A 21,883-nucleotide genomic window follows, 5' to 3' on the forward strand; every position below is an offset into this window, starting at 1 on the left:
AACATATTTTAAATTAAATGAATGTTTTTAGTGTAAGTGTGGATGTGTAAAACTTGCACAGTTTCTTAAAAGCATTAATTTGGATGTTAACTGTGACTGTTATGGTTTAGCAGCGATTGTCTGTAGACTTACATGAACTTTGGTAGCTGCAGCACCTGCTGAACAGATCCTGTTTGTTCTGCTCCACCATGCAGGTCAATCAGCCAAAATTGCCACTGAGAACCCTGGACCCTCGGATACTGCCTCGAGGACCAGACTTCACGCCAGCCTTCGCTGATTTTGGGAGGCAAACCTCTGGTGGAAGAAACGTATCTGGAAGTGTGAGTTTACCCCAACTTGCTCATTTAAAAACTGGCCTTAACACCGATGAAGTCCGTCCTCACGCTTGTGGGCCTCTTCTGGTGCTCCGGTCGTTCTGGTTTTGTCAGGATGAATGCAAGGGTGATGTTTTCTTGGCTGTCAAAATTTAGGCAAATTAGAAAAACGTTGTGGATGTTTTTAACTGGTACGTATTGGTCTGAAATGGACTTGATCTTCTTCCCCTTTTCCCTGCGTGAAAGTTGTGGAAACACGTTTCCACGCTGAGGCCCCGGCAGTCACGCGTGTGGGAACGTACGTTTCTCGTACAACAACCCGGCGTCAGTGTGTGTCATCATAGGAGTCGTCTTTTTATAAAACGTGCCAATAGAGCTGATAGATTTTACTAACAAAACAAAAAAAAGACTATACACAGCGCCCGTGTGTGTTTTTGCTTTCTTTATGCTTCCACATGTTGCTTTGCTTTGGTCACTTCATTCCTCGTTTCCCTGCCTTTTCCTCAGCTTTCCTTTCACCTCCACTTCTTTTCCCTGTGTCTGGCTTTGCCCAAACTCTGAAATCCCTCTCGGAATTTCTCCTTCTTGCCTTTGCCGTCCCTCGTTCCTGGGATGCGGGTGCCCCCAGCACAGTGCCGCAGCTGGAGGATGGAGGCTACCACTATTGGGTGCCATCATTTATTTTTCGTCTATCAAGATACATCCAATGTATCCGTCTAGATATATCTAACGACATAGCCATCATTTATCTTTCCGAACTGCTGGTGTTAGAAGAGTTCACTTAATAACCTTGACTTCCAAGTGAGCAGACTTCCAGGAGGCTCAGAGTTGATGTGATATTGCTGGTTTGAGAGCGGCCTCGTGGCCGGTGCCTCAGTTCTGGGGTGCGTGTCCATGTCTTGGAGTAGCTTCGGTGTCGGGGTTTCTCTCAGAGCACCACCCGGTCCTGGAACCTTGATGCTCTTTTGAGGTCAACATCGCTTCCTACATTTAGGACTTGCAGGTTGTACCTCCGGCGCCTTCTCACCCTTCATGCGCTGAATGTCCCAAGCCTCTCGGCATCTTGGTAACGTCCCTGTCGCTCTTTCTCTTTCCGCAGGCCTGCAAAGTGCAGAGCAACCCTGGATTGCCTTCCCTGGCTCGGTGCGGTTCCCCAGCATGCCCTCTCTTGGTCTCGCCTCACCCACCATTGAGGAACCTGCCGATAGGGGTAAGCCAAATCCCCCCCTCACCCCCCCAGTCTTTGCACCTTTTTGTAGAGTTGTCTTTTTCCCTAACGCCCACTGTTGATAAAAGAAAGACTGGCAGAAAACTTTACAAAAAGGTGCAACATTGTTTAAAAAAAAAACGAAACAAGACTTGCATTGTACCCCTCTAGGCAGTCTTCAGTGGTGGGTGGGACATCACCAGCTGAGGGCATGCTGGGACGTTGGCCTGAGCGGGATCCGCGAGGGGTCTGCACTTTGCAGACCTGTGGAAAGGGGGAGAAAAGGTAAGTCCCGCTTACCCCGTTCATTTGGAGCATTCAGCACATAACATACATCTTACATTTGCGCCTTTACAGAGTAGAGCCTTTCTTTGCGTTTTTCTCGAGGAGGGTTGGAAGGTAACGTTATTTAACGAGCCCTGCTGTCCTGTGACGTCGGCGGTTATAGGATGAGAGGGTTTTCAGCCTCGAGCAAAATCAGACATTATCTTCTCGTAAAGCATGGCAAAAATCTGCGTGTACGCTGTCTGTCCACTCGGTCATTCCACCTCTACACAGGCCATGCCCATAAACCATTAAACCCCACTGCCTACTCCTTGCCCTCAAAATAATGTCGAGCAGCTCAGCGCTAACAAGCTTTCGGCACGTTGAGAATCTTTTGTTTTGCTTCCTTGGCTTTTGTCTTTATTTCCTTCTTTTCGCTTAAACGTGTTGTATGACTGTTTTTAGAACTAACAAATGTCACATCAAACAACACAAGGGGTGTAATTACACAGGAACAAAATACAGCCAAGAAATGCTTTTTGATGTAGACATGAAGTTAGAGGAGTGTGGTGGGTAATGACATGCAAACGACTGAGAAATAGGGTTGGAGAGGACCGGTTTGTCCCCGTGCGCCGAGGTGGGATGCATCTGCTTTTATCCTTGCTGAGAGGTGATGGGAACTCGAGTCACCTCGGTTCTTAAGCTTCCCTGGAAGGCAGAGTCGCTTCTAGCATCTAAACTCAATTTTACCTTCTGCATTTCAAGCCTGTTGTAGAGGGAGAAGCAGTTCTTTAATTTCTTGGATGTGTTTTAAAACATAACCATGACTTGTGTCCTGAGAGTGGAAGCGGACCGTGAGGGAGAGCACCAGGTCGTGTTGCTGTGAGTTTTTGGCTCCTCTGCAGGAGGCTTGTCCCTATTTCTTTCTGCTTTCCTTTTTTCCCCCCTCGCCGTCCGGAAGACGGGTACTTCACGTTAATGTAGAAACATCTGGTAAGCACTTCTCCGTGCCTTTGGTGGAAAATATTATTTCAGTGCGAGCTGTAGCGCAGTAATTGCAGGTGCTACAGCACCATTATTATTTACTTGGACCAGGTTGCAAAAAGGAGGCCAGCCATGAGTTAAAGCGTCTCTTTAACTTGTCGCTTTGACATTTGGAACCAAAAAACCCCAGATTTTTTCTGTTAAAAGTTTGACCTGTATATTATTTTATTACATGTTCAAAGGAGGCTTCTGTTCACTGTTTTTAAAACTTAATTAAACAGTTTGAACCAAGTTTATTCACAGATATTAAAAAAAATACAGTCTTAAAGATTTCTTTGTTTTCTTGATGCACATACAGGTCTGGTCTCGAAGGCAGCCAGGCTTGAGGAGGCTTGTGATGTATAACATGCTGCTGTTCAGGAGCTGCACAAGTGCTCCTTGCATCCCTCAGTTTTGCAAGGGAAGTAGTCACCTCCTTCAGGGAGGTGCGTTTGCTCTAAAAGCCAACGCCGCGGCGTTGCATGGACCCGTACCCAAGGAAGCGCTGTGCCTCTGCGGCTCCGTCCTCGCGGGTTACAGCCCGGCTGTGGTTGGAAGGTCCTTCAGAGCTGCCTCCGCACAAGAGACACGGGGTGGCCGCAGGTTACTTCTCGTCAGCTTTGCCCATGTTCCTGGGTGTAAATGAGCCCAAATGTTTTGATTTTCAGGGCACATTGCCAGTCTGGCTCTGGTTACTAAGCTTTCCCTGGGCAAGGAGGTGTGTGATGAGGTCAAGTGCGCGTGGCTGAAACCAGTCGGTTTTCTGTTGCGTTATTGTCTGGTTTTTCAGCTGGAGGGAAGTTTCTTCTTGCCATGGCCATATGTTTGCAGCGTGGTTAGAAACTGGGCAGCAAAACTGTGTGAAATTGCGTAAAAAGAGAGGTGGATGTCTCAAGGCAGGGCTGCGAAGCAGACGTCGCTGCGTCGTACTGCTGTCGATCAAGGGCTCTGGGCGGGAGTGGAGAGGGGTCGCAGGGAGGGATTGACAACTGTTGTAGGAAGGTGTCTAACACACAAAAGCGTTGTGAAGGTTCCCTGTCTCGTCCCGCTGTTGATTTCTTGGGAGCGCTTGACTCGCGCAGTTGCGTTGCAATTACGGCTTGCGCCCAGAAAGGTTTGAATGATCTGATGGGTTATTTCTGTGCATGCCAGTGGGATCCGAATGCAGGTCTTGGCAGGTGGTGGGGCAGCACGCTAACACGCTGCACCACGTAGCCCTCTTCCGTGCGTCACCCTGGTGTACGAAGCGCATCGTGACATGAGGTCGTTGTCCTTTGACAACATCTTATGCTGTTGCTGTTATCACATAACAAAGCTCAAATGAGAACTCCAGCAGGGGCGGTGATTATGTTCATTTGCTTTCATCAGCGGCACGCATTTACATCGTTGAAGCCAATTGCAGATACAAGCTCCTGCCCTTTAAGAAGGGTTTTCTTTTTTAATTGTGCAAAGCTGGGTTTGGGGCTGATACGACATGAGAGGCACCAGCTGAGTGCCTCTTCTCCTGTATTCAGTGAAGCTGTTTGAATAACTGACATGGTTTTGCCTCTCTGATGCTTGTTGAATCCCTTTGTTGGACAAAAAAATGTTTTAAATGGCCCATCTTTCATGTGGAGGTTGCCTACTGCCCACTGGCGAGATTAATTACTTCTGTGGAAAGTAGCGGGGTTTGATAATGGAGTTTAGCTGCTGCGCTAATTTTTACACTGAGGTTGGACATCTCTAATAAATGAGTTCAGAAATACGAAAGGGTGCAGGGGAAGAATAACCTCCTGACAACATTTGATACCTTTAGCCCTTAACCGGAAGCTTCCGGATAATGAAGAGGGAGTTTGGGGGCATCATGTGCCCTATCATTTGTACAACCGATGAAAAACTCCCCAGTTTCGGCAGTTTTCATTCCTGGTTTGACCAGGACGACCATCGTGTTATACAGGATTGCAGAGAAGTGCTTGATGCTGTTTCAAAGAAAGTATCGTGCTTCCCTGTCTTCTGTGAAACTATGAAGAGTTTGACCCACATCTGTTAGGATCCTGTTTCTACAATGCAGGAGCAGCACCGATGCTCCACTCAGCTGGTTTGTGTAATTCCTGTCTCGGAATGGCTCTGTTTGTAGCAATCTCCAGTAAAACTTCACGTTTTTGGCAGAGCTGCTAATTTATCTTTATCTAATTGCTTGGGATGGCACACTTGAAATACACCTGTAAGGATTGTTGTAGTCCTTAAACACGCCTTCGCTATGACGTCTCAGTTATGCCGTTTCTGGCTTTCAAGAGGCTGTTTTGGTCAGTCAGGTTCAGTTCTGCAGCGCTTAAGCAGCGTCTGGAGCATTGCCGATGCGTGTAGGTCATTCCATATCTGTTTCGGGAAAAGCTGCCCGAGAGAAATGTGTTTGGTGTCTTCATGTTCCCTCTGGCCAACCTGGACCAGTGTGTTGAGTCGGAGGGAGTCCTCAAAGTCCTAGGAGGAGTTGCTGATTGTCGGCGTTGCCACCAGCGGGTGTTGGCATGCGCCCTGGAGTGTTTTATCGAGATGCGAGTTTAAAAGGGGATATAACAAGGAATGTTTTTGTCCTAGTTGTTGAATGTTGGACCGAGGAGATCTCAGCCAGGCCAGAGGAGAGAGCCCAGGAAGATCATCACTGTGTGTGTGAAGGAGGATGTCCACCTGAAGAAGGCAGAGAACGCCTGGAAGCCGAGCCTGAAGAGAGAAAACCAAACTGAGGACCCAGAAAATGTCAAAACCCAGGTGAGAGCATTAGCAAGCGCTTCTGAGTACAGCAGTCTGTAACAGGAGGAGGAGAGTAATTTGCCTTTGCTGTTGTGTAAGGCAGAAAAAAAGGGCAGTGAATTCCAGTTGGAATCACAACTTGCCTCTACCTTGATTATTCTTTTTTCATGTGTTTATTCTTGACCTGGAGTTTAAATGACAGTCCTGTGCATTAAGTGAGTCTAAACAGGGAACACCAGACAACCTACTACCTCTCTTGCAGGATTGTTTTTCTATTGCTATTTTACTAGAATATTTCTGTCTCCATTCTAAAGCAAACATCCTCAGCCTTGCAGCACAGAACTTGCTTTTCATCCCCTTTTAGACAACATTTCTGCCCTGAGCCTCAGCAAGACTGCGGTTCCTCTGTCAGTTTGTCTTGCCCAGCCTAACAGCGCCGTCTCTGAGGCTTTCTCTGTGTCTCGCTCCCCCCTCCTCTCCTCTGTGGGGCAGCCACTCTGGGCGGAGGTATTTGCCTCGTGGTCAAACTTGTAATTTGTAGGATAAGTTGGGATAGTTTTGAAGGACACTGGAATTCTGTTCTTGGGGCTAATGGCAGTGTTGTTGACCTAATTATCATTCTGGATAGGAGGGAAAAAAAAAGTGCCTTAAAGTAAATATAGGAGAAGTTGATTGCCTCTGGTTGAGGGAGAGGGAGGCCACTCCCTGCTAATTTATATCTGATGGCTAAATTGATATCAAAAAGAATATTTCAGTTGGGTGGCAGCAAGGGCTTTGGGCCTCTGTGGCACTTGAAAAAAGCACTTGGGCGTTTCCAAAAATCCTGCCCTGCAGCCTTGGTCTTTGGTAGCTGAGTTGGAACTGGAGCTGGACTGTGCACAAATGTGTGTCTGTGTGTAACTCAACTTCCTAGAAGTTCCTATAGGACATCTTCTCCGTTCACCTTTAAGATTGTTCCTGAAAGCCACCTGTTCGATTTGTGCTTAAACTTACCGTTTTCCTGTCGTTTAGGAGCTGTTCCGCAAGGTACGAAGCATCTTGAACAAGCTGACACCCCAGATGTTCAATCAGCTCATGAAGCAAGTGACAGACCTGACGGTAGATACAGAAGAGAGGCTGAAAGGAGTCATCGACCTGGTCTTCGAGAAGGCTATCGATGAACCGAGCTTCTCAGTGGCATATGCCAACATGTGCAGATGTCTTGTAACGGTAAGAGCTGCCAAAGTCAAATGGGAAATTCCTCTGAGCGGGTGAATGTTGTGCACGTTATCCCCGTGAACTGGTTGGCAGTAATATAAACATGGCAAGAGCAGAGTTAAATGTTAGTTTCTGAAGTAAATAAAAATAATTTACATGATGGATTTCTTCTACATTCGTTGGCCATGCCTGCAGGCAGGGGCTTTGCTGGGAGTGATGTGGTGGTGGAGTTGAGGACGCTTCGCTCTGCCTGGTCGCAAGATGCAATGAGTCACGCTTGGGAAGTTCAGTTTCTCTCTCATTTCAAAGGGGAGCCCAGGGTGCCGAGCCAAGCTTCGGACAGCTAGTTTTCAAATGGTGAATTTGGGACAAAGTAACCCCTTTCTCTTCCCGATCCTTGATGACATGCAACGAAGGAGCACAGCTCCAGAGTCTTCAGCATATAACAAGAGTGTTTTTAAGCAGTGTGTCTTTTTAAAGAATCCTGTGAATGGAAATGTAATCTGTGTCTGGGCGGAGGTGGTGTCAGCCAAGTTTTGAGTGCGACTTTACATGTGAAATGTAAAACTCTGCTGGAAATCATGACGAGAGGCTTAGCTGTCGTGGCCTTCCAGACTTGGGCTGCTGAATATGAAGTGCATAATAAAACGTAATGGATGGCTTATAGGAAACCTCGCTCATATGTAGAGTTTAGCCATATTTCTGCTGATGTTTTTCTTCCTTCTCCTACAGCTGAAAGTGCCCATGGCAGACAAACCTGGGAGCACAGTAAATTTCCGCAAGCTGCTGTTAAATCGCTGCCAGAAGGAATTTGAAAAGGACAAGGCTGACGACGATGTCTTTGAAAAGAAGCAGAAAGAACTTGAAGCTGCTACCACTGTAAGTGGTATTTTTCTCCATAAATTCTCAGAGCTCCCTCTGAGAATGATCTCTTTTGAAGATGGCAGTCGATTTGGGGGGAATTTCAGAGTTGAGAGCTTCATTCTGTCACTGTGGCCGAGTATAATAAAGAATATTTGCCTTGATTAGTGGATTTATACCAGCCTCCTTTTGTTTTTTAGGCAAAAAAGAGTAAAGAGGGACAACAGCAGCTGCAAACGTAAAACAGGATCTTTTGAAGAGTTCTGTGCTCTGTGAACATGTTTTTTTAGAGCCGTTTTTCTGTTTTACAGCCAGAGGAGAAGACGCGGCTCCATGACGAGTTGGAAGAAGCCAAGGACAAAGCTCGACGGAGATCCATTGGGAATATAAAATTCATTGGCGAGCTTTTCAAACTAAAAATGCTGACGGAGGCTATCATGCATGACTGCGTGGTAAAGCTGCTGAAAAACCACGATGAGGAGTCCCTCGAGTGCCTTTGCCGCCTGCTAACTACCATTGGCAAGGACCTGGACTTTGAGAAAGCAAAGGTAGGGCAGGACCAGGAGTGAGACATGAGGCTTTCTGGGCAGGGGTGGAAAAATGGGTGTGGGGTGTTTTTATTTGAGGATTTTTTTTTTTTCTTCGGGAATTTCTGTACGGCATGAGGAAATCATCCGCTCCTCTGCGAGTGTTTCATCACAACCTGGCCTCACGCCTCCTCTCTGCCCCTTTCTAGTAGAGTCTGTATAACTTTCAACGGTGTTCTCCAGTCGCTACTTGTTTCCAAATATTTAATCCAAGCACAAAGTCTAAAAGTACTCAACGTGTCCTACGGGTTTCTTTTTCCAAATAGAATTTAGCTCTTATCTGTAGTTTCCAAAGCATTAAGATCTAGAGTTGTTTCTTTACCATTGAAGGCTTATATTGCCTACAAAACCTACCACCGAATGTATTGTTCAGGTTAAATCTAAAAAGAAAACCTCACTAACTGACCTAAACCCCCACCTGAACCTTGGTGGGTGCATTTATTTTGTGTCATCATTGTCTCCAGCTGCGCTGGAATGAAGCAGCTGTTTTGCCACTGCAGTGCTCCAGCATCCTCCTCCCGACTTTCCAACAAATGTATATGTAGCACGGAGCATTACACACTCGATGAGCTTCTCTTGGCACAGACAATCTGCTTCTCCTTCGCAAAAGCCAGGCTGGGGATGAAAAAGCATTCAAGGGTTCTGCCAGAAATCAGTCGGACTCAACTCTGGAAACAAACTGAGCTAATTATTTTCAGCTGCTTGGGGAAGGGAGTTCCCTTACAGCGCGCTGGAGTGCAGGGATCACGGCGGATCAATCCTGATCCTCATGGGGAAACGGGTTTCCAAACTGTTTTGCGGAGCATTGACCAAAACTGCGTAGTTTACCGCTAATCCCCCAGACCCTACGCTGTTAACGCAACAGTGTGTGTGTGTTACTGATGCAGGTTTGAAAGCGGGGATTAAATTTCTGCATGTGCTTTGGGAAGAAAACCGGGTCTGACTTCTAAGCAGTAGCTGAGGTCATGTTGGATGCGTCCTGGATGCTGTTTTGGTCTTTGCGAGCATGGAAACACTTTAAAAGCCAACATTTTGGTGCACTGGCCAGTTCTGCAACCTCGAGCCATGGCAACGCGTAACAGGGAGCATGCACACAGCAGGGAAATGCTTGCAGATGTGTTACCTGTTGTGAGAAGCTGCCCGTGTCCCATCTTTGTGATTTGTTATTTCTATCAAGATTGAGTGAGAATCCTTTATTTATTTTCTATTAATGGGGTAGACGTTTTATTATGTTTTTATTGAAGCTGAAGTGTTAGTGATAGTTATAATTAAAGCTTCTGGACAAAGTCCATTTTAAATATTTTCCCTGTCATTCCTAACTTTGGAAACATTTGCTCTCAGAGATGAAACTTTCCAAGGCAAGGCCGGAACCAAATTTTAACAGGGTTTTTTCTTGTTTGTTTAAGTATAAGGAGAAAAGGGTTTAGCTAGTTTTTAGGGAAAGGAGTGGGAAACACTTTATAAAACTGCCCTGAAACTTTCTGTTTAAAACATGCAGAGCCTCCATTTTGGGGAATAAGGCTTTTTGGAGCCTGGCGAGTCAAATTTAGACCTGATGGAGGCTTCTTTAATGATACGGTTTCACATCTTAGTGCCAGTTGATTTGGATTCCGTGACATCAAGACTTTTTGGATGAAAAGGAGCTTGTGGGATTTCATACTACACCTAAGCCCATTAAACAGCCCCTCGCCGAGAGAAGCAGTGCTTCTGACCCCAGCTGAGACAGTTCAGGGAGGTAAAGCATCGAAATGATGCGTGCAGGATTAGTTTTATGCCTGTTTAGTTTCCTGAGCCAGTTTGTCTTGGGCTGAGGTGAGCACACATGCTGGTATGAAAAGGAGGAGCTTAGAGGTAGAGCAGGACTCCCCTTTACCGTGGCGGCTAGCAAGTACGTCAGTTTAACTGTACCGTTAAAAACAATGTTTGTTTGTTTGTTTTAATGGATGGCAAGTCTATTATGTACATGAAGAGGATGTAGATTATTTGACTAATAAAAAATGCAGAGAAAGCATTTCCTAAATGAAGGAGGTGCCCGCAGATTTGTGCATCATTTCCTGCAGTCCATGCACTCAAATCCTACCTGGGGCGAGCGTACGGGACCCAACACTCACTTCTCCGGAGAGCAGCTCTGGGTCCCCAGAGGTGTTTCCGGCACAGAAATGCTGTAATGCAGCACCCACTGACTCCCAGACACATTAATGATGATGTTTCCCTTGTGTAGCCTCGCATGGACCAGTATTTTAATCAGATGGAGAAGATTGTGAAAGAGAGAAAAACATCTTCAAGGATTCGGTTCATGCTTCAGGATGTAATAGACCTAAGGCTGGTAGGTACCAACGCAAGTAAGTACAAGAGCATGTTCCCTTTTGTGTCCGGGCTGGAAGAGCTCTCATGCAAGAGCAGGGATTTACAGCAGAAGTGGGAGATTGGGGAGGGATCTGTGCCCCTTATCCCAAAAGTCTGGCTGTTTAAAGACAAGAAATCTCCATTTTGCCTTAGCGAAGGTCAAGGTTGGTAGGCAGGCAAGCTGCTTCTGTCAGGTGTTTTGGTTCGGCTTAATGTTAGACACGTGCCTACACCAGCTTCTGGTGACGCTGGTCCAGCTCCATTGCAGCGGCCACGCCTGAGCTCTTCTCACAGGAAAGGCTTTGGGTGTTTCCCCCCGCCGCAGCATCCCCTGTGCCGGTCTGTCAGTCGTGCTGCTCAGCTGTCTGTGTTTCCATGCACTCTGGGTGTGACTGTTTCCTGACAGCGCTTACTTTTGCTGATGGGACCAAAGTGTTCTGAGATGCATATCCCACAAGTGAGGGGGACTGGTTAGTGCAGCTGTAAAAACTGTGAGGGCTCTTTTTCATGGCAGTATGGATTTTATCGAAAGATGGTCCTATACTAGCCTGTATTGCTAGCCCAGCCAGGCATCTGCTAGTTGTCTGCTGGCCGTATTGTGCAGACAAAAGCCAATGGAGTCTGCGCTTGATCAGAACATGACGATGGCAGGTCCACGCTGAGCTCCAAAAACGACACGTAGGGGAGAACCTGGTGTAGACAAGTGCACGTACAGTGCAGACGGGGACGTGTCCCTGTTCTAATCAAGCAATGGTTTTGAACATAGCCAAGTCGTTGGACCTGGGGTCTCATACAGCGTAGGGTGTCTCCACGCCGTGTGGTTAAAGATGTGACTGCAGCTTGCATGAACCTTCCCAAACCACTGTAACTTCACCCATGTAGGCGCTGACAGCAGTGTGTAGTAGTGACTTTAGTAGTGCTGGTCTCAAGACAGTGCTTGACTGAAGTCCTGAGCAGGTTTTACTCATACCTCACATAGCTGTTTTGAAGCTGGTTTGGGGTTTTGTGGAGGCTGAAGTCACCATTTTGGCTGCAGGGTAGGCAAAGATAATTACCACGAAGTTGTAATAAGGTTGTAGCAAGATGAAGAGAGAGTCTGGTTGTTCTGGGGATAGATGGATCTGTGTACTCCATGGTTGAATAGACACATCAAGCAGTGGAAATGTTTTGTGGAGAGACAGCTCCACCTCTCTCTGCAGGATTTCTGTCTCAGCCATCACGATCCCTGGAGTAAAGCACCATCTCCAGATAAAATGCAGTTGCTTCTTGCTGCCTTATTTTCAGGATTTCATTTCTTTTTCCCTGAAGCTTGGAGGAAGGGCTGCAATGAACAGTGTCGGTGAGAGACAGATAGAGAGTGACAGCAGCCTCCCTCTAGTCCGTCTCTTCCCTCTGAACCTGGAAAGACTGGAAAGCTGGGAATGTGCAGGATGCTGGGGGTTAAAACGTCTTGAATTCAGTCCTGCCTCTCCAAAGTCACGTCTTCACTGCAGCCTCCACTCTCCACCAAAACATATATCACAGTCTGTAGACCAGAGTATAGAGCTCTGACCTGTGGTGCTGGGGTAACTGTGCCCGCAACGTGACCCAGCACCACAAAATTTTCCCCAGTCCTTTGGGGAACAGCCCCTCTAACACAGTACAAGGGTGGGAGGATTAGGCCTCGTTCTCACAGCGTTCAGAATACCCCATTTACGATGCGCCGCTGGAAATATCTCTCAGCACGTGTTTATTTCTTTCCTAGTGCAACTGGGTGTCACGGAGAGCAGACCAGGGCCCGAAGACCATCGAGCAGATTCATAAAGAAGCCAAGATTGAAGAGCAAGAAGAACAGAGGAAGGTCCAACAGCTCATGACCAAAGAGAAGAGGAGACCGGGTAAAGTAAACGCCAAGCTGTCTGCTCGTTTCACTCATTTTGCATCCAGTGGCCATAGTCGGAATCCCACATAAAAGAAAAAAGTCTGGGTTTTTTTCCCAAGTGTAATGAGCAAAGGGAATTGGGGCCTGATTATGGCTGAGGCTGGAGGAGGAACAGACTTGGCCATGGTTGGCTGTGTGGATTTTTCAGGGGCAAATCCCTTGGGTAAAAATAAACAATCGCAGGCCAATAGTGCTTAAGTTTCGCATTCATGCAAACCATATTTGATTTTGTGACAGGCTGCCAGAAACAAGTTACTATGTAGGAGTCAGATTTGCCATCCATTCTTGCCTACAGCAGCGTCTAATTTCAAAAGAATAGCATCTAATTTCAAGAGTAACCATGTTGTCTTTAGCTGTTAAAGTTGTGAGGTGTTAACTCAGCATGAGAAAGTGTCTTGGCATTACCTTAAATTGCTACCAACCCTTGGGGCTGGCACTACCTGGAGATGAACTTGGAGTGACTGGGAAAATGAAGAGCGGGACAGAGCAGGGCAAGGAGAAAATTATCTTTGGGATTCCTTAATACTAAGGATTGTCAAATGAAATGAAAGTTCTGTGAAAACAGGCCGTAAAGAACATACACATAGACTGGCATCAGAAGGTAAGGAACTTGCGATTGCTTGAATGGTTCTGCAACTAGACTAGCCTAGCACTGCTGAAATCTGTGCAACAAGTGCGGCTTTCAGTTAGCAAAGGCACATTGTCACAGAATCACAGAACCATTAAGGTTGGAAAAGACCTTTAAGATCATCAAGACCAACTGTCAACCCAACACCACCATGCCCAGTAAACCGTGTCCCAAAGTGCCACGTCTGCACGTTTTTTTGAACACTTCCAGCGATGGTGACTCCACCACCTCCCTGGGCAGCCTGTTCCAATGTTTGACCACTCTTTCAGTAAAGAAATTTTTCCTAATATCCAATCTAAACCTCCCCTGGCACAACTTGAGGCCATTTCCTCTTGTCCTATCGCTGGTTACTTGGGAGAAGAGACCAACCCCCACCTCACCACAACCCCCTGTCAGGTAGTTGTAGAGAGTGATGAGGGCTCCTCTCAGCCCCCTCTTCTCCAGACTGAACACCCCCAGTTCCCTCAGCCGCTCCTCATCAGACTTGTGCTCCAGACCCCTCACGACACTTTGTGAGCTTGTGAAGGCACAGGATGTGCAGCCGTATCCAGATGGCAAGAACGCACACTTGAGAAATCTAACCAGGAAGAATCACTACCAGAACCAGCCCTTAAAAATAGAGATCTCACTTATGTCAGGGCTATTTTGTAATAATAAAGTCAGGCAAGCTAGTTATGTCATCTTGGTCTGAAGAAACATTCCGCAAGACAGGATTTCTGCACAGAATTGTGCTGAGGCTTAGCAGAAACATGCCATCTTCTTCTCCTCCTCCTGTTGAACTTGAAGACGATGGCCTGTATTCTCCCGGGGTGCCGCTGGAGCAGCGGGGATGAGCTAAGGGTGTTGTGTTTGTCGTCTGGCAGGTGTCCAGCGGGTTGACGAAGGCGGTTGGAACACTGTGCAGGGGGCAAAGAACAGCAGAGTGCTGGACCCCACCAAGTTCCTTAAAATCACCAAGGTAGGTGCCAGCATAAGACTTGTTCAGAGCAACAAAAACGTCGAGGTCTTACCTTGCTGTAGCTAGAAAGCTAGGAAAAGTCTAGGAAAGACCGATATGGTGTTTACAGGTCAAAACTTGTTTTTTGGGATGTTATAAGTCGCCAGAGTTAATACTGTGCATAAATAAAGCACAAAGGAGGCTCTTGTCCTCTGAATGTTCCTGTTTTGTTTGTTCTGAGGGAAAGGAGTACGCGTACACTTTTTATCAGGCTCGTAGTGTCCTAACCCAGAAGTTATTGGGTCACAAAAAAAAGTCGTCATCTTCATTGGAAAACCTGCATTTTATTAAATGATGAAAAGAGAATGTGAGTCGGGGTATCGCGTGTGATGGTGATGCAGCACGTCCCATGGCTAGTCACAGAAGGGGTTTCTTCGAGTGAAAAGAGACTTTCTATCTGTCTGATAGAAATCCTTTGCTGCCTTAAGTTCTCACGACCCTGTTCTGACGCTGCTTCTCAGTAGAATGAGGATGCCACATTCCACTGGAAAACAAAACGTTCCTGACGTGTCGCAGGTGGCAGCCCTCCAGGCTCGAAAGGTTCAAGTAGTACAAGAAGAGCTGTGTCTGCTTTTACAGTGTTTCCGGCCTCCTGTGCTGTGCCGTTGCATCCCTCCGTATGTCATAAACTTTCACGCCCATCCTCCAGACGAGTGTCTTCCTGTTATTTTACTGTTAGAACGGTAGTTTTGGGACATTTATTTCAGGCTGCAGGTTAGGCAAGCTTGGAGATTTCTCCTTTTTTAATAATCTTCAGAACAGCTTTGGGATTTCTCGCCAAGGAGAACTCCAGCTTGCACATAAATCAGGGTGTTTTCTAGACATTCCCTTGTCCCAATTAATGTCACTCTCCTTGAATTTTACTCACGGTGCCTGGATGCTCAGAGCGCTGTAAAGCAGAACCTCAACAGACTGTAGCCCTTCTGCAGATCAAGCTCAGTTTGTTCCTTGTGAAAGTCATAAAACAAGACTGCAAAACTTAATTAGCAGGAGGGATTCAGCCTGCTTTTGTGTGGGCTTACAGCTCATCTGGGAAAAGTCCTACGCCATTTAGTACAAATACAGTACAAACAGAACTAGCTCCACAACAGCTGCATTGTTGGAAGGAAAGAGGAGCTTGTACAGAGAGATCTGCGGGTCACAACCTCCTTGTCAATACATTCACCTACTGAGCATTGTAAAATCAATGTTCTCTTCTTGTCAGACACTACTTTTTCCCTGCAAGTTTTGCATCCTATTGTCGTTCTTCACCCTCTGAATTCTGTTTGTTACCATGCCGATGCCCCCCAGAGCCATGACTGGTAGGTGGAGTGGACAGCAGAATGGTTTTGCTCATCACAAAGAAACAAAACATCTTTCAAGTACTGATACGCTGTGCTTTTTCCTCCTTACTGAGTGTTGTAGTTCCCAATATAAAGAAGCTCCTGGTCATTGTGAACGTGTTTCACTGACACTTTGGAAGAGGCTGTTTGTGATGCATTCTCTCTGTCTGCCTCTGTCTTCTAAAAATGTGTTAAAGTGCATTTTGCTATTCACAACACAGGATTGTTGCCCAAAAATGCCCCATTTATAATTAAGACCTACTGTTTTCCCTTGTGATGGTGTATCTTGATGTGTGTTACAGCCCACAATAGATGAGAAGATTCAGCTTGTGCCTAAAGCCCAGTTGGGCAGCTGGGGAAAGGGCAGCAGTGGTGGAGCAAAGGCAAGCGAGATGGGTAAGTCAGGACAGATCCTCACCCTCTGCTCTGATACCAGCCATCCTTGCCAAGAGCGGATTTGGGTGGGAATGCGCATCTGTCTGTGTGACTGCCTGGCAAGCAGGGTTAAGTGGGGCAGGACCAACCCTTTCCCTTCAGTTCTCTCCCCAACATTCTGAAAACAGCTATTGTAAATGATTTTGTGATACCAAGGTGTCGGTGGATACTGACCTCGTTGTCGGTCTTCCCTGTGTTGTCTTTACAATCTCCCAGACTCCTTACGACCAAGTGCCACTAGTTTGAACAGATTTTCTGCACTTCAGCCTCCAGTCTCATCTGTATCTGCCTCATCCGCATCCTCAGAATTAGATTCTCGCAGGGCCTTAACTAGGTAAGCTTCGGTCCGCCGATGACTTTCCCTTCCGCTGTCTGCATGCCTGCGCGTTTCACTTGCTGCTCTAGTTACCAGCACACAGAAAGAAGAGAATTTCATTGAGTTTCCAGGAATGGCTGGGTCTTTCCCCCCACCCCATGTACTTTGAGCTAACTTAAAACACACGCATCTTTTATAATATCATAGGAGAGACAGGTGGTATTAATTTTTAAAGCCATTACAGTGAACGTTTTAGTTTCCACATCTCAGTCACCCTTTATCTAAAGGATACATTTGCTAGTAGTTTATAACAGGTTAAAAACTCTTCCGATAAAAAGTTGTAATAAATAGGTATGCAGGTTGGATTCAATGGTCATGGATTCACCCAGGTCAGTAGGATTATTTACCCGGAAAAACATGCGTAAAACCTTGCAGAAATTTAGCAGGGCTCTTAAAACGCTCTGGCTGTGTCTGACCCATCCCATCATGTGATGCATGTGTAAGGCTGCGCGGTGCTCTCCCACACCCCGATTTCATTGGCACTCCAGCTTGTAGCATGAAACATGTATTAACCCTTAATAATTTATTAACTCTAGACACGGTTTATAAATGTACAATTCCTTTAAAATGCCAACTGGTTCTTCCTTCCAGTACACACCAGCTCTTGGGTTTGTCCCTCTGATGTTTTCCCTCCTATTTCACCTTAAAACTCTGGCTGACCGGGGGATTATTCCATTTTGGTATCATTTTGCCTGTCTTACTCATTAACACAGTAATTATTTGGACAGGTCCTTGTCACCTGTTGCTGGTAAACTTCACTATTCTGAACCTGTTTTTCAATAAATGGATAATAAAGTACGCCACTCATACCATTTCACAGTAAAATGGTGCCTTTACATTATAAAATTTACCATTCTACATATAAAATGGGTGCTGTAAGGACTTTACTGCTTCTCTGTGTGTTCTCTAGGAAGTGTTGGCTCTGCCTGTCTGCTCTGTGGATATTTGTATTCGCACCTCTGAGACTTGAGTTAGTTTTGATTATATTCTGTGTAGCTACTACTGTAAAAAGTCAAGACAACAATCCCACTGGGTTTGGGTTGTGGTTTTTTTCTCTGCAGTTACTAGAAAGCGATCCAGTGTCTTTTCTAACGTAACCAGCATTGCGAGCAGGGGTTACTCGTGCCATAACCTCTAAGCACGTGTGGTTTTTGTTCCGCAGTCGCGGGAGCACAGGCAGGGAGAAGAATGACAAACCTCTCCCACCTTCCCTCTCCCGTCCCAACACCTTCCTTCGGGGCAGCAGCAGTAAAGAGCTGCTGCTCGACAATCAGGCACAAGAGGAGCAGCGGAGGGAGATGCTGGAGACAGTGAAGCAGTTAACAGGCGGCATGGAGATGGACAGAAACAGCACAGAGGCAGAGAGGAACAAAGCCAAGGAATCTGGTAAGCGGCTCTTCCGTGCTCGGGGAATCTCGCTATTCAGTGTGAAAAGGCATAAGGGAAAAATCTATCAGAAAAAGTGACCGATTTCTGTGCAGCGGTGTGAATATTTGGCCTGCAGTGATGCATCGTCAAGCTGTGATACCTGTGATCTGCCTCCCAAAGGTTTGTAACGCAGCTGATTCCTACAGGCCTCGGCATCATCTCTCACCAGCTCCTCCTTAGGATTCAGCAGAGTTGAAAGGCTGGAGATACCAGCAAAACACCACTGCACCGCGTTGTCTTGCCTGCTCATATCCCATCACTGTTGCTGCTGGTTTCCGGGTTAGAAGTCCCCAAAATCAGTGTCAGTACTGCAGAAATGCTTCTTCAGTGCCGAGTAAGGCCATATCAACCCTTTCCAAACATTTCCCAGGGCCAGAGCAGTGGTTTGGGTCTGGGACAGACCATGCATAGTATCTTTCTAGCACTGCGTTGTTGCCAGTCCTCGTTCCAAGCAAGTCTCGGTGCAGTGTGGCGTTAGCACCCACTGGGGTGGCTTGTCACCTTGTCAATGCTGCAGCTCCCACTTTTTGCTTCTGCCAGCTTGAGGTGATTTGTTAGTGAGAAAATATTGAGGACGCTTAGAGCGATGTTCCCTGTGGACAGGACCTTTGCAATAAGTACTGTGGTTTGCTCCTTTCCTGGGAAACATCTAGAAACTGCTACAGTGAGGAATACATCTTGACTGCCACGACACAGCACGCGCTCGCCTTGAAGCTTTGGGACTTTGGGAAGAACTTCATGGGGAACAAGGTTTTGGGGATGTGATCGGGAGATTACTTTGGGTTGTTGCCCATTGCAGTCGGCGTGTTTTAAATTTGCGGCATGCTGGTAACAGCTCAAAGTTGAATTATTTAACATTGATAGAGTGCTTTGAAGGTGTTGCATCCTGTCTCACTGCCAACTGTGTTTCTACAAAAGGCTGATAAATATTGGGAGTTCATCCAGAGGAAAATGTAGCCAAGAAAGAAGTGCCCTGTGCCTGATGATGGGACAGGGAACTCACCTGCTCCAGTGACTTCTGTTTTCAGAGTGTTGTGTCTGAAAACGATGCTGATCTTCCTCTTGTAAATGTGCTCTTTTTTTTTTTCTTGTATTTCTACCAGCCAAGCCAGAAGCTCCCCCAGCTCCAGTGCAAGAAAAGCCTTCACTATCAGAAGAAGAAATAGAGAGGAAATGCAAATCTATTATTGATGAGTTCTTGCATATTAATGATTTTAAGGTAAGCAAAATGAAAACCTCGCTTACTGAAGTCCCACAGACCTTTCTGCTGTGTTTTCTCTCCAGGAACAGTGTCTTTGTAGGCACCCAGCTCACACAGAAGTAACAGAAACGGTCAAAATTCAGGCAGCAGTAGCTTCATGAGCATTTTTAGGACAGTTTTCTCCCAAACTTGTTTTCTGCCCTGCTAGTAACAGGAAAAATAGCCCAGTTTGTGAGTTTTAAGTGGTAAGATGTATGTGTATCTTGTCGTAAATCACTGAGCAGGTCCCTAATAACAGCAATTTTGGAAGCAGAAAAGCTAGTGGGAAAATCAACAGAGGTTTTTATTCCGTTATCAAAGCATGTGCTGTTCTGATCTGGAGGCAGGTAAAGCAATACTAAATATTGAACAAACCACTCCAGAGTATTCTTAATAAACACTGAAAATTACTGAGCAGCTGTCATCACTTCCTAGTTAAAGGTTGAAATTTTGTTTCCCCTGTAAATGGATTTTTAGTGTGTCCAGGGAGTTTGCAAAAAGTCTTACACTTCCTGCAAAGCCAATTGGTTTGATCTTTTACTCAAATAAATTTTAAAAACCTGCCAAGTTTGAAATGGGAGCACTAGGGAGTTCCTAGTTTGCCACCCTAAAAGCAGAGTAGCTGCTTGCACTTCAGAGGGCTTCCAATTAAAATCGGAAAGAGGAATATTCTTATGATGGATTGTTTTGGGCTCCCATCTAGTTAGCAGGAAAAATTATTAAATTCTGGTTTGGCAGGGAAAAAAAAAAAAAAGATACACTTTGATTCGCAATGTCCCCCAGCTTGCTGGCCTGGCAGATCTCAGCAGGAGGAGTCGGGGATGGCGGGGCTGGTTAACAAAGGAGTCTCCGGTCCTTTTTCTTTTTGCGATAGACTTCAAAGTCTAACCCCAGGATGTCTGGGGCTAAGGGGCTGCTTCAGTCTCTGTGCTTGCAAATACAGTGACATATTTTTATGGCTGGATGAAAATGGGAGTTGAATTGTAGTAGACAAGCGCACCAAAGTACATCAGATGGAGGCAGCTTGTTTGCATTTGGGGGTTACTTGATAATTGTAAATTCTCTCTTCAAACGCAGCTTCTGACAAATTCAGCTTAAACCCACATTAATAAGGCCATATATGAGTGTGTTAATGTAGCATATGGCAGAGGAATAGCCATTTCTCATGAGTTTAGTCTTCAGTATTTAACCTGACTGTAAATTAAACTGCTGAGCTGTATGCCGGCGTCTAGTGACAGCAGGACCGACCGGCAGCGTGTTCACCTGTCTGTCCTGGAGACACCAGGATCCATCCAGCGGAAGAGCTCTGACCTGAGCCCGTGGTCTGGGACTGCCAGGCTTCTGACCTGCAGAAAAAAAGCTGTTTGGGGGCTGCCAAGTTCTTGATAACTGAAGGCATAACCTAAGACAAAGAGCAAATGCCGTTAGTCAGGAAGCCTGTTGAGATCTGTTGGGCTGAACCTAGAAGGTCAGTGACAGATCTTTGCTGATGACAGTGGAGATTTTTGAAGTGTGACATTGAGTGCTTCTCTGAAAGTCTCTATTTAAGAGTGTTTTATTTGCTTAGCTTACAAAATGTACATGCCAGAAAGTAGAAGCTTTATAAAGAGGAAATTTTCCTCCAAACGCTACCCACCTATGTTCTGCTTCTTTATATGGTGTGGGTTTGTAACACAGGCGCTTCTGTGCCAGATCAGATCAGCAATGAATCCAACCTGATGTCCTCTTTTTGTCTTGGCTTGATACTCAACAAAAAAAATAGGTGTTTTGGTGGCATCCAGAAAACAATTTCTGTACTTTCACTGAGCAGCTGAACTGTACCCTGGAGCGTGATAGTGTATCTTAAAAATTCTGTCGCCTGCATGGTATAAATTCTCATTATTATTATTCGATTGCCATCTCAGTGGTGATTTGTAATGAGGTTCCACAGCCTAGTTCAGCACCTTTGCCTGGCAGCCTCACTAAATACTCGTTTCCAAAAAAATCCAAGGCTAGCAGTCTCTTGATCTGCCATCAAAAAAATCCCCATCCCGTGTACCAGGTGCTAAGCTGTGCACCCTGAACTACCTTATACTAGAAAATATTCTTCTGTGCCCTTTTTCAGTGTTTTCGGTTCAGGCAAATGATCCCGTGTGTCGTTTGAACAGGAAGCAATGCAGTGCGTGGAGGAGCTGAGCACCCAGAATCTGCTGCCTGTTTTTGTGCGAGTGGGAGTGGAGTCGACGCTCGAGAGGAGTCAGATCACCAGGGATCACATGGGCCAGTTATTACATCAGTTGGTGCAGTCGGGAAAGATGAGCAAGCAGGATTTCTTCAAGGGGTTTGTATTCTGCACGTAGAAACAGCTACTTTTCTTCAGCATTCGTTGCAAATGAAGTCTGTGTTGGAGAGGAATGATTTCCCACATTGCTTTGGTATCCTGCCTTCTCCACGCATCCGTTTCGAAGCAGTATATTGTAAATATACTAATTACTATTGAAGTAATATTGTATTACATAATTACTAATAATTACTAATGAAGTAATATTGCAAATGTATTTTTAAGTATTTCAGATGCTTTAGTGAATGTAAATATTTTTGTGTTTATGTAAGTATTTATTTCTAAGCAAACATGTAGGTGTATATTTGATTGTGCGAGTTTAGATTTATGTTTTCTGGTGTATTTGTCAATGTTTGCCTTGTGGCAAATCATTGAATACGATTAAAAGAGGAGGGAGACGACAAAAATCTTCACGTGACATTAATCCGTAGCCTGAAGTCCTGTGCATCCACAGAACCACAGCCACTCTCCTGCTGGTAAAAGAGGCTTCACCCATACGATGTAGTTTCTCGGGACAACTCAACTTTAAGGAGTAGACATGTCCTCGAGGGGCTGAGAAGGAGAGTATGCCCCAGATGCAGTATCAGAAGGGTTAGACCTTCCTAGAGACTGGAATTTTGGCTGCTGGCTCATTCCAGGTCTCTGGGTTTTGTGTTCCTAGCTTGGATTTGAACTGGAGTCCAGTTG

The 21,883-nt window shown here is 45.9% G+C and overlaps 1 protein-coding gene across 1 annotated transcript in view; it reads left to right on the plus strand.

Annotated features, from left to right (window-relative positions):
- EIF4G3 (eukaryotic translation initiation factor 4 gamma 3) overlaps positions 1–21,883 on the plus strand; it is a 79,814-nt gene that overhangs the window by 48,057 nt on the left and 9,874 nt on the right. The window contains exons 14-27 of the mRNA XM_082009465.1: positions 195–320; positions 1,414–1,524; positions 5,386–5,556; positions 6,550–6,747; positions 7,468–7,614; positions 7,908–8,144; positions 10,405–10,509; positions 12,274–12,406; positions 13,942–14,036; positions 15,700–15,793; positions 16,049–16,166; positions 17,371–17,594; positions 18,740–18,855; positions 21,024–21,196. Coding sequence (XP_081865591.1) covers positions 195–320; positions 1,414–1,524; positions 5,386–5,556; positions 6,550–6,747; positions 7,468–7,614; positions 7,908–8,144; positions 10,405–10,509; positions 12,274–12,406; positions 13,942–14,036; positions 15,700–15,793; positions 16,049–16,166; positions 17,371–17,594; positions 18,740–18,855; positions 21,024–21,196 — 2,048 coding nt within the window. The remainder of the gene's footprint in view (positions 1–194; positions 321–1,413; positions 1,525–5,385; positions 5,557–6,549; positions 6,748–7,467; positions 7,615–7,907; positions 8,145–10,404; positions 10,510–12,273; positions 12,407–13,941; positions 14,037–15,699; positions 15,794–16,048; positions 16,167–17,370; positions 17,595–18,739; positions 18,856–21,023; positions 21,197–21,883) is intronic.

This window comes from Phaethon aethereus (assembly GCF_964289735.1).
Source record: "Phaethon aethereus genome assembly, chromosome: 21".
Lineage (NCBI taxonomy): Eukaryota > Metazoa > Chordata > Aves > Phaethontiformes > Phaethontidae > Phaethon > Phaethon aethereus.